Below are 12,914 nucleotides of genomic sequence, written 5' to 3'. Positions count from 1 at the left end.
ACTGCTCAAAAATTTACTCTTTTCTGAGGCTGCTTATACTTTACATTAACTTCATTATGAAGTCCGCTCTGTAACCATTAACATAACTGTCAAGCCCTAATTACATAAGTTTTGTTCCCTTTAATACATTTGCTTTCGTCGGGTAGGCTTAACAACTTATTTATACCACAAAATGATGATACCTTACCAGTCTAAATTTAAATTATGTTCCGCTCGTCTTTACACGTGACTTTACTTGCATGAAGAATAATTGTTAATTATTAAGAGGAAACACTACGGGCGAGAGAATTGAAAAATAGGTATTTGTAAAATATATTGCTGTCGCGCAGTGCTAGAACAACGGCGAGCAGAGCGCGATAGAGACAACTGCAGTTTGGACCGAAAATACCTATTAAAAGTACATACGAGTAAAATCAACTTGACTTATTTAACTAATGTTTTTATTAAAAATTAAAGAAAGACTTTAGCCGTGATCCTGTGTTTTCCTTTTTTTATATAATCTAGTCAAATTTGTTTTCTGGATGTTTGAGCACAGCGGAAAATCTGTTTTTTTTTTTTTTTTGTCTCTTTAAATAATTAATTTATGAAAAAAACATAGGGACATGTCAATAGTGGTCATAGATTTTTGTTCTAAAAATATTGCTCTACTGGCATTATCCAGAGAAAAAACAGGGAACTTCGCTTGTATGGGAAAACGGCCCTTGTGTATCCTCTTAAATCCGGCTGTTCGATTGAAATTTTGGGATTTCTCTTAATTTCGCGTGAAAAATCCGAAAAATCACATCGTGTTCTTCATTTATGTTGCTTGAAGAATACCTGTGCAAAATTGAATGTAAGATCTGTCTATGTAGAGATACTAAATTTTGAACAGGTATTTTAAGCTTTGACCTGTGTTTATCGTGCGAGCCAATGTTGTATTCCAGAGATCCAGTATAAGCATAAAAAAAAACATTTAAATCCGTCCCGCTGTTTAGCGTGGAGGAGTAACAAACACACACAATTTTTCGCATTTTTATGAGTTGAATTCTATCTACAACGGAACGAATAATATGGCTGTCATTAGAAGAAAATCAACGAGTAAAGGCGGGGCTGTATTTTCGTTGGCGGGGAGGTACGAGCTGGGAGCGGCGGGCGCAGAGGCCGGTCGCCTTAGTCGAGCTTCATCATACGTGCCGCTGCCTTCCCCTTCGTCTTCTTCATCATCAGAAGGCTCCGTAGCCTCCTGCTTCAAAGCTTCAGCTCGCGGTGCAACTATGTCATTCATGTGCTCGATGACATGTATTGGTAACTGCGTGTTGTTTGGCTGGCTTGCATTTACTTTAACAGTAATTGTGTAATAGAGTTTGTCTTTGGTAATGTTGATAAATGGTTTGAAAAACGTCTTGGTGAGGTTGACTGTGTTATTGGTTGAAGTAAAGTTGAGCAGGTGGTTCCTGAGCTGAGGAGTGAAAGGCGCGTTGCAGGCCCAGCCTGGACACGTGCAGGTCAGTTGGAGCGCGTGTTTTGAAGAATATGACAGGGAGCATGGATTCTCAGCGGCCGCGGCGCAGGTCAGCGTTGACGTGAAATCTGAGGGCGAGAAACAAAAGTTTAATTTATTTATCGATAGTTTTACAATCGACAGCGCAAATCATTATGTTAATGTTACTATTAATGAGTACAAAAATACCATCCAGCACAAGTCACGACTTAGGACGCCACGGCAATACTATTGGGAAGTAATATAAATATTCGACTGTACGTCATTAGTTTTGTTTGGGAACGGGAAGTGAATATAAAAAGAGCAATACTTTCGTAGAGTTTAAAACACCGTAGCATTTAGTGTGGTTTTTCCTTGGTTTTTCAGCTAATGATGTGCTGATTTAAGGGGAGGTGGAAGAGTGTGAGTTTCAGCATGAAGACACATATATAATTACTCAATTGCCAATGAAACCTTACCTTAAAATGGACCTTTAAAGCAAAGTTTGGCTTTGCCAACTATATAATATGTACATAATAAGCAACCCTGAGGGATCGCTTTTTTCGGACAAGACATGGAAGGCTTCATCATCATCATCACAAATATATTGCGCGGACGTACACTGAAAAATAGATTTGCTAACAGTATCAAAATAAAATTGTTGCTTGTAACATAACTTGAGTGACTACAAAACTAAGGCCTAGGTACTAGTAGCTAAAAGTTAGGTGATGTCTTCCAAAATCAGTTTTGCAATATTAGCATTATTTTGGTTCCTAATTAGTTTTTTTTTTCTAAACGTCAAGTAATCTAATTAGTTCAGCTATCCTTTTTTTCGGGTAACTGTCTTGCACGTTTGAGAGCAAAAAAGTAGTAAGGTGGTAGGTACTAAAAAGCTTATCTCTCTAATGCGGTGTCCTCCACGCTATACAAGGTGCTCTTAGATCGGTAGTTTCGGGGGAAATCAGAAGGATTCGTGTAGTAGAAATTGACAATTGTCTTTTTGACTTAGTAGCAATCCATCACGCAAAGAGTGCACTTGTTGTGTTTTCATTTATTTATATAGAGCAGATAAAACCACCACTTACTTATTTATTTTGTTTATTTTTCAAAAATTGACTTCCATGGGGAGTCAACTTAAACAGGGTACATTTCTGTTAATAGCCAATAACGGGAAATTGTTTATAATGAATTATTTTTTTCAAAGAAGCTGAAATTTTCAAGAAAGGTGTTGATTGTAAGTATTTTAATGAGGTTCAAGACCGAGTTATAGAAGCAAAGAGGATTTCGAAAAGTACATTACAAAAATAATAAAGGAAGCAGACCAAAAAATTAATTTGACATACCCAAGAGAAGTAGACACAGTATAACAGGTCTATATACTTCCAAACAAAAGTAGGGTGTTAAGGCGGGGTGTTCTCTATTTAAATTAACGATGGAAGAATTCGAAAATGCTGATTTGGTTTTGTTTTTATCATTTTATTTTATTTTATGACAAAAAGTCATATTGTATTAAAATTAGAAAAAGATAAATAAGCGTAATATTATTACAGTAAGGTTTATTTTGTACTGATGGTTATCCTTTACGTAACTTTTTACATGTCTCTTATTTTCCTCTCTTCTCGCGTGATCGCGTGTCATCGTCAATACCCGAAGTATGCTTCTAAAATTCGAAGGTTTTTTTAAGAGCTCACGGAGTGTACTGAAGGTACCAAATTAAAGCTGATAATGTCTTCGCACCTGGTGCTACGGCGACGGTGGCGCAGTGGTGGTCGCGCGCAGGGCACGGCGCGACGCGGGCCGGCGCGCACGCCGCGCTGCCGTTGTACGCGCACTGGTGACACCGCCGCGGCTCGTCTACCGACAAACAAATAGTTATAAACTACCATTTTATTACTCCCTAATCCTTTTTCAGACACCGTCTTACCTTACCCTACCTGAACATGAACAATTCATTTAAAAACAAATCATATTTTTTTACATATTCAACTAATTTATAATACTTAGTAATAGATTCTGATCTGATCCCGACGGTACCTAAATATTATTTACCTATACTATTATTATTGACAACCAGGCAAGGACACAAAGTATGACGTAAATATGAATGATTAATTTAAAAACAAATCTTATTTTCAACAGATTCAACTGGTTTGTAATGAATGGTAATAGATTCTGGCCAGATACTAAACAAGTATTACTTATATTTACTATTATTATTGACAGCCGAGAGAGTGGCTACCTACACAGAGCATACATATTTTGCATGTAAATTACATATGTTTCATATGTTTTATGTACAATAAAGAGTTACAACAACAACAACTATGCAGTCTCGAGTTTTTGCGAGTTAGACATTAAAATAAAAATACGTAAACTGTTCAAGTAGTCACCTTTATTCGTATAGACGAGAGTTTATGAGATATATTTAGAGTGCTTCGTTCTTTCAGTAGATATTATTGCCGGTGATTTCACCTACTTATATCTCAATGTTACTTGGAAAGATCAGATAACTTAATTCAAAAACTAACAGGTAGTTAGTAGAGCTTATCTAAGTAAACTGAAATGACGCGTCGCACTCAAGTAATATATTAGTTTATTCTAACGGGAAACTGAATCCCCGTTAGGCTCAGGCGGTTATTGTTGGATTAATTTTAGCTTAGACAAACTATCCACGCGGTCTACATTTTTAAAAACGTTTTTATAATTTTCGTAAATCAACAGCTTTAGAATTCAAAATTAACCGGCAAAGAGCGTGTCGGACACGCTCAATATAGGGTTCCGTAGCCATTACAAAAAATCAAGTAATATTTTTCTAAGGATTTCGTATTCTGTACGGAATCTTTCAAGTTTACGTAGGTATATTTTATACCTTAGGCTGCTATTTACTCTTAAACTACTACTAATTGTCAAGCAATCTTATCCGTTATAATTTTCCTTGTAAATTTGATATATTTAATATTGAGCAAACAGATCACTGACTCGAAAAATCGTCATGGCACCCTAAAAATATACGATACTCAACTCCTCTCCCACAAAGTCCAATCATGCTGTCCGTGAAAAAAGAAGTAGCCATATAGCTAACATGCAAATTTGCAGATAATTAATATTCGAAAGCATTTCTGCATAATGGGCCGTGTAATGTGATCCAAATTATTCCTGAAACTGCGTTAATTACAGTCGCACTAGTCCGCGTTCAATGATTAATTTAATGCATATGGGCTTACCACTATTGACGATCTACTGTTAAAGCAATTTCAAATAACCCTTTTTTGAGCAGCCGGGTAAAAATGAGGAGTCTCTATTTCCGTTTGTATCATAAACGAGAACATAGGTACATCTGAGAATCAAAGTGATTGAGATAACTCATAGGACTAATAAGCTGAAATGGCAGTATTCTGGTCCCATTTATTGAAGAACTGATACCCATTAGGGTAGATAAGTAGGTAGTTTAGTGGAGACCACGGTCTTGGAAGACACAGTGTGGAACGCCGCCCTACCACATTGAGCGACGATTTGTGCAGGACGGCTGGCAGGGACTTGATAGTGCTGAAAACAGGGCTGAATGGCGCGCCTTAGCGAGTACAGAGTAGTGGACTGCGATAGGCTGTCGATGACTCTTTTGTAACGCTGGAAGGCTTTGATATTTTAATCGCTATAGTAACAATTTATTTCTTTGACAAACGGATTGCCCAGTGGTTAGAGAGCCTGACGACTCGTAGAAAGCTTGAGGTACGGATTCGATCTTCATGGGCAGATATTACGTATGAGACATACGAGTGTTCTCGAGTTATGGACGTTTAATATGTATTTATGTGTATAAAGTATGTTAATCCGTTCCCTAGTACACACAAGCTTTGCTTACCTTAGGACTAGATCAGTTGGTGTCAAGTGTCCAGCGATATTTATTTATTTTATTCTAGCAAATTACTTCAAATTACATGTTCACTTTTTACGTGTTGTTTACTATACTCAGAGTAAAGAGGGATTTGATAAGACAGAAGGCGTTTTGTGGTAACCCTAAGTGGGTTTATTTGTTCTCGACCCCTGTCAATCCCATCCCTATCATGGCGAAATCATAATATTTGTTCATCTTAGGATGCTATGTCTGCACGCATGGACGCATGTCGTGAAGGCATCACTGCATACACTTACCTAATTAAATAAGTTGATCTTGCATGACCCATATACGAGTATGTATATCTAGATTTTAAATTGCCTTATGGTAATTTGATTTTGAAAATACAAATTCTCTATTTACACTAAGTTTTCGAAAGGATATGGTCTACTCGTATTTATTTATCCACACATCTAATGTATCCTCCTTAGTTGATAGCAAATGTTTCATCTTATAGTGACGGGAAAGAAACAAAATATGTGAAATGCAAGTATTTTTTGGAATGAACTACCTAACTATTTTAGCCTTTTATAGCTTGTCGGATAGAGGGCGAGCTGTCCGACAGGCCGCCAGGCAAGGCGAGTTTTAACTTAGCATGTCGTAAGGTGGTCCTATTGACCCCATACAAGTACAAGTTTTTTATGATACCTACTGACGTTTCGTTAAATGAACGACAAAAACTCAATTTTTGGTTCAGTTGAAAAAATAAATAATTTCAACAGCTAAAACAATCAGCCTTTACTTATCTGTTCATCGTTAAATGATAAATTAATTTACCTGAAATATTTGATGAAGGGTTGCTTGGAAATTAATTTTAGCTTATTTTTTGTTTAAAGCAGTTTCCACTTGGTAACATTCTAATGTTCTAAGTATTTTTCTAGCCAAATGATTCAAATGAGAACTTTCTTTGTAACATTTTGCTCTCAAAGTCAAGTTATGACTTATACAAATTAATGTAGGTAACGCTGTTCAGTGACCCCAGCATCAAAGCTTAACTTCAAAGCAAATCGCAACAAAAGGAAAACTCCCTTAACAAAGGTACGAGAGTGTACAACGCATTAAAATTATATAAAACCGGATTGATTCTGTCAGTCGACTTGTAACATTTTCACTGAATTACCTCAACTGATTTAAATTATAATTGGCAGAGAAATAGCTGGCTATGGAATATATTTATAATTATATTAAGAAAACTCCTTCCTTATAATATATAATGATATTCAGAAAACTCCTAGAGAATTTCTTCTTCGTGTCAAAGATGCCAGATTGAAGAGTACTAAGCTAAATTTTTCTCTACTTTCATATGTAGATGCACATGGGCATCAATATTCCTCAGATCGAGAGTGATAATTGTCACAAAAGGAAAGCTCGTTGATTATGTATACGAAGTAAGCGATTATCCACTGATTTAAATTCAACCGCGCTGTGATTTATACTCTCCCATTTCAATTAACGAAGTCAAACACATCCTCACGCGTGTTTGTGAAGGTGCCCGGCGCGGCAGCTCGGGTCGTCGGTAAGAAATCACATTTCTTACGAATATTCGGGTACATTTTGTCGCCGCTTAGGGAAATTCAAATCTCAAACTTTTCTAATAATAAAACTCCAACGTTATTACTCAACTTTGAAGTCACTTGCGTTTGGTTGGGATTGATTTTGATTTAAAGAGATTTTTTTTCGTACGTTTCTGATATAACCTCAAAAAAGAAACTTTATTTGGTTACTTTGATAAGTATACGTGAAGTAAATCGTAGTCACGGCTGGCTAAATTAATGCTTTTATTATTTGATTGTAAGGAAATCTATATCTATTCGTATGTATAAAACAGCAATCAATACTGTTTTAATGTCTATATCTTAGTAATTATTTTGATTTACGATTACTTATTAGAGGATATTCATTTCCTACGTTTCCTCGTTTCCTTTTGCTTGTGTTCGCTCCATTCTCTCACGAGAATGGCTGACCTTAATTGCTCATAGATACGGCTAGTCAATAATTACCCTTAGGAGGCGCCCAGCGCATAGGATTCTTGTGCAGATTTATTTATTTTCCTCGATGCCTTGACTATAGAATAACTTCCACCTTACAAGTTGCATAATTAACGAATTACTGCATGAACATTAGGTAGACTAAAATAATAGGTAGCTGTCTATCGTTGAGCTATCATTATCGCCGTTTTCTTATCGCTGTCCTTTGGGCACTTAACGCATTCACTGTTGGCATTTTTGTTTTTAAACTGTAGCCAAGTCTTGACTTTGCTCAGAGCTTCAAACGCGTAGGTATAAGCGTTCCTTTGGCTATCATTAAGTAGTTTTAATAAATGTCCATACACAAGCGTTCATATGTATTCATAGTATTACAGCAACGTTATAAGAACCCACAGTAGCGTTTAAGGAACTGGGTGAAAGTTAGCAAAACGCTTATATGCGTTCAATGTTCTGAATGTATCTAGCTGGATGGATGGTGCTCGACCACTGTGCGGTTTAAGCGGTGATTCTTACCCTGTACGTGCAACTTTGGCAAATGTGCAAAAGGACTGGCGGCTGAGGTTTTACAGTTTTTTGCCTATAAAAAGCGACTGTACCACTTTCTGCAAGGCGTCAATGGTACCCATGGTAATATAGGTCACTGTAGGTGTCCATGGGCGGCGATGATGAGCCGCATGCCCGTTTGTCGTATTTTATATATGAAAAAAAAAACTGAATATCTCGCTACATAACGACCGGCTTCATAAATAAACCCGTACAGTTGACGTAGAGAGCTGTATTAAAATGAAAAGGGCGGATTTTTATCCAAATAGATATAATAGCAAAGGTTTCTAAAGAGCGTGTAATCCATTTATTCATTGGTTGTGCTTGTGACCCGTTCTTCGAAACTAATATGGGTGTATGAAAAGAAACCCGGAACGCAATCTCTCTAAGCTCGTATTATGCTAACGGTGTCCTGCGATCATAATGTTGATTTTAGAAATGAAAATATGAATTCATTTTGGGAGATTAACATAATCCGATCTGTAGCGAACTCCTGAATAGTTGATAGCACAGCACAGTCACAAAACTTACATTACTATATTAGTATAAATCATCGATTTAATGTAGGATCTTTCAGACTAAAAAATAAAATACATTAAAAGCAAAAAAACATTACTATACATTACTATTACGTATCTATGCAAGTAAATCTCGCGTACGTATCCATACAACGAAAAGTTTTTATATCATATAGATTGTGTAGTGCAAATAAGTTGATGGGTTTGGTTGAACTAAACTTTATTTTCTTAAAGGGTCTCACCTTTTTGCAGCAACGCTCCTGTCCTCACGTCCACAACCAGAATAGCCACTACACTCATGAACCACATCGACGTATACATTGTTATTTATTGCAGTGTACAGCACACTAAAACGTTCACTGTCGCGTACTTAACATGGACCCTTCATTTCTGGTTCTATTCCACATCTGCAAAAGGTTTAATAGCCATAAAATATCAGCAAAGTTTCTAGCGAGTAAAGGGATATATTATATTAGACAGATCTTTTATCTCCCCGAACATCGGTCTTCCTGCCACTATTTGAACATCAAAGTCAAACCTTGTCTAATTATATAATAGATGAACTAGAGACAATATTTACATAGTTTTACCGATTTAAAACGTAGGTTCCGATGTAAATAATCTAGCAAAATGGTTTTCTTCAAAGAATTTTCTAGAAAGATATAAAACGAAAACGGAAACATTGTGCACCGCGTTACAGGTGTAAACAATGATCCATTTTCCTTCAATCTGATTTTTATCTTGCCCCCGTTCATCATTATTGCGAAAGAAGAAAAATTTAACAACATTATAAGGGATATTATTTTGAGAAAACAATGCGTTTAACTTTTTCTTTTTTGCGTAAGTAAAATCTGTAAGTAACAATTTGAGGAAATAAAATAGCTCACTGACGTGTTTCAAGGATATTATCAAATCACTAAAATGAAAAAAACGAGTTGCATTTTTGGGTAATTTCATCATTTCACTAAATAGATTCAGGAATTTGATCAAATGACTGATTATTTCTAGGCAAATGATAACATGTATTCGCCATTTTTACATCTTGCTTGGCGTGATTTAGTCATATCCCTTAGATATTTGTTTAAATCTCTGTTTTGCCGATTTCCCTACGCTGCGACATATACATCCCTTTGTTACGAAAAATAGAGCCAAACGTATGTTTTTACGTAAAATAATTATTTTTGCCGTCTATAAAAATATAAGTAGTTACTTAACTTACTTAATATATAATTCCATAAATAAGTGATGTGAACATAAATAAGCATCGACTTGGCGACGGATTAAACAAGAAGATTCATAACATTACCAACTCTGGGCGGGAGGTTCAATCGGCTTATGTTGTTCTACCTAAAAGGTGTTTGGCCGACACATGCCGAACACTCTCCTAGACCTGGCTTATACAGTTGTAATATGTGCCATGTGATACGAGAGTGATGCGTAAGCCAGATATTTACCGAAAGATTCTGCTTTTAGGGTTCCGTACACCAGCTGACAAAAACGGAACCCTTTCCAATAGAGGTTCGATCGAGCCCTTTTTTTCTTAGAAACGTGGGGAGATATCGATTTAAAATTAATATCAAATACTTGGGTCCTCGGAGCAGTGAAAAACCAAACATCTAAGTCTAGTAAGAGTTTTTTGACTGTACATAGGTACGGCGTTAAATAGTTATTTATTCAGAAACAATATACATTGTTTGAAATACAAGACAAAAATTAATGAAATATATTCATTTTGTAAAAAGTGTTGCAATAAATAAATACTGAATACTGAATACAAATGTTACGGACGGAATAATATATTACATTTACACACACATGACAATTATTATAATTAGGCAATTTATTCAGAATATTTATATGATTGATATAAGATTTTTATATGTCGCAAAAAACAGAAAAATATTCCTGTGCTCATATAAGTCTAGTTACAAAACGAGACAAGTGGTACATAAAATATTTTGTCATCAGCCAAAAAATGTAACGACCATATAACTTTATTTATCTCATGACTGTGAAAAAGACGTGTGTTTATTTTTTATTTATTTAGCTGAGTAACAAGGAAAGTTACTCATACATAAATACAAATTATGTATTTTACTTGGATAGGAGATAGCACCCAGCCTACTTTTTCTAATTAAGCTCTTTATTAAACAGTACAAAGATTCCTTGTTAAGAAATTAAGTCAGTAAATTCAGCATAAACTTCATCCAGTCGACGCCTAATTGAAATAAAGATTTGTTCTTTTGTTAAATTAAATAGTTTTCGGCAGAGACAGCCGGGAAAAGTAATCCATTAGCAGACCTGCAGTTTCCTTATACGGCACATTATAGCTCGTATATTCGTTGGGCAGCCGGGTGCTTATTAACATAAGTACTTTGTGTACCACACTTTTGTTTAACAGAGTGCTTTGAAAGATTGTAACTCGTTTTTTTCCGCACGGAATAAGAATTTTAAATTAACCACAAGAATCTAAATGTGGTAAGAGCAAAGTTTTAATTTTGTACTTTTTTTTTCTAAAACTGCCCTGCAGTGGTATGTATATAGGCCAAGATACTCGTAGCTGATGAAGTGATGAAGAATCACTCACACTGTTTAATTTTCTAGTAATTTGTCTTATTATTATTACTGGTTATTGAAGTACAAGTAATTTAAATAAACACATGAATACTGAGTGGAAAATTATCCATAAATATGCGAGGTGGAAATGTAGCGGTGACCGTTATGCCCACAAGTTTAAAATAAGGTATGGTAGGGGACTGAGTGGTGCGCGGGGCGGGTGTGCGTGGCAAGCGTAAGCGCCGATTGGCCTGCGCGACTGTCACATGGCAATGCGCAAAATTTAAAGTATACAAGTCGCACAATGTTTTGCTTGAGGTTGGTTTACTTGTGTTTAACTGGCTATTCTCGGTACAGTGAACACAAATCAATTTCTTGTCGAGATTATGATTAAATTTATTTATATATTTTTTATTTACAAATAATTTACTTCATCACCCTATCATGATCTCAGCCTTAACTTCACACTGCTGGGGTACAGGTCTCCTCTCAAAATAAGAGAAATTGGGCCGTAGTTCCCATGCGGGTTCAGTGCGTAACTAATAACTCTCATACTCGTATCTTAGATAAAATATAATTTTGTTTAACTTTACTAACTATTCGTTTAGTTATATTTTCACGTTTCCCTGCTATTGAAATAGAGCACAATGAATGTAGTTTCCGGTCGTGATAACATTTCCGGACAGTTAATTGGGAGCATTCGGGAATGCTCCGCGCGCCGGAATTAATTGAAACACTCACAATACAACAGTTTCGAAATGAAAATCCTAAACAAATACGAGGAAGCAAAACGATTACGGTCCGATGAGTATTTTATTGGGACAGTGTTGTAAGCATATTTATGAGATAAGCTTCACGCGATTCTTGTTTTGATAAACTTATTTTGTTTAATTTTATTAAGCTCTTTATGTTAACTTATTGGCTATAAAATAATTCAAGAATTTAAAATAAAGTCCTTTTTTTGAACTTACAAATAAATATACAAGTAAACTGGATTAATTTTAGTATGGGCATGTTTATTACGTTTTTTTAATTATTTTATTATTCATATTGAAAGAATCACATGAGAACAAATAAAAGCGACACATATCAACCAACAACTAACAAAAAACTTGACCAGTTTTTTAAATAACAACTTGATTATAGTTTTAACCGTCTCAGACGTCGAAAAAGGTTATTTTCTTTTACAAAATGTTTAGTTTATGATAAATTTTAGGTCTCTACTAGAATCTAAAATGTTGTATGTATGTATTAAGATCTCACATCATTACTTTTCGCGAATATTATATATTATAACCTATTCAGTTTACCACGAAGTTTAAACACGTTCTATAATATCTCCACTCTATTATATTCTATAGCTTACACGTTTTATAAATCAAAATTACGTAGCGGTCAACGTACGAGTGCGCTACGTCGTAGCGCGTTCGTAGCACGTAGCACCGCGGCTACGGCTCGTAGCGGACTGGCGGGCACAGCCTCGCGCATCTAGCGTGTACCACGTCTTTTGTTAGAAATGGACGAATATCAATAATGTATCGAACATAACGCTGGCTGGCAACCGATGGGGTGAACAATGTCGTTATGTTGAGAAGAAATGTAATGCTTTGCTAAACAATGGGCATGTAGAAGAAAAGATTCCACTAAATGATTGCATTAATTGATTTATTTTCAGGAGATAAACTAGACAAAGAGATTGAGAGATACGGAATTACACATTCGTTTTCGATATTCGAATGTTCATGGATGACATGAAATATTAACTTGGATTTACTCTTTATTATGCAGAAACCACTCAGTTTTCTGCTTACAATAATAATTGCATTGTTAAATCCTAGCTGTTGCCCACGATTCCATCTAAGAAGCATTACTACTAGAGGCAAAATTCTGACCAACCAAAAAACTTTTTAGCTTACGTGTGTGAACCATAGCGTTGTCTCAGTGGAAGATATTTT

The 12,914-nt window shown here is 35.7% G+C and overlaps 1 protein-coding gene across 6 annotated transcripts; it reads right to left on the bottom strand.

Annotated features, from left to right (window-relative positions):
• Positions 1 to 247: 247 nt before the first annotated feature.
• On the bottom strand, positions 248 to 12,406 carry LOC141439059 (uncharacterized). 6 transcript variants are annotated; one of them, XM_074103186.1, is made up of 4 exons: positions 12,326 to 12,406; positions 8,646 to 8,810; positions 3,197 to 3,313; positions 248 to 1,569 (listed from the first exon to the last, which is right to left on the bottom strand). In XM_074103186.1, the coding sequence occupies exons 2-4, from the start codon at positions 8,722 to 8,724 to the stop codon at positions 1,031 to 1,033; spliced, it is 735 nt and encodes a 244-aa protein (XP_073959287.1). In that variant the 5' UTR covers positions 8,725 to 8,810; positions 12,326 to 12,406; the 3' UTR covers positions 248 to 1,030. The 6 variants fall into 6 exon arrangements, with proteins under 6 accessions (XP_073959287.1, XP_073959290.1, XP_073959288.1 ...); XM_074103189.1 differs by having other exon boundaries at positions 12,364 to 12,379; XM_074103187.1 differs by having other exon boundaries at positions 12,257 to 12,365.
• Positions 12,407 to 12,914: the final 508 nt, after the last annotated feature.

Source organism: Choristoneura fumiferana, chromosome 20, assembly GCF_025370935.1.
Source record: "Choristoneura fumiferana chromosome 20, NRCan_CFum_1, whole genome shotgun sequence".
NCBI lineage: Eukaryota > Metazoa > Arthropoda > Insecta > Lepidoptera > Tortricidae > Choristoneura > Choristoneura fumiferana.
Note: the sequence above shows the minus strand (reverse complement) of the source record. Positions and strands in the feature narration are given on the sequence as shown.

What these genes read in the sequence shown, in the direction of transcription:
- LOC141439059 (XM_074103186.1), bottom strand. Translation starts at nt 8,724, where the DNA reads ATGTATACGTCGATGTGGTTCATGAGTGTAGTGGCTATTCTGGTTGTG. An exon ending in AGGAGCGTTGCTGCAAAAAG is followed by an intron (nt 3,314 to 8,645) that starts GTGAGACCCTTT and finishes GTTTGTCGGTAG; the next exon opens with ACGAGCCGCGGCGGTGTCAC. An exon ending in CACCGTCGCCGTAGCACCAG is followed by an intron (nt 1,570 to 3,196) that starts GTGCGAAGACAT and finishes TCTCGCCCTCAG; the next exon opens with ATTTCACGTCAACGCTGACC.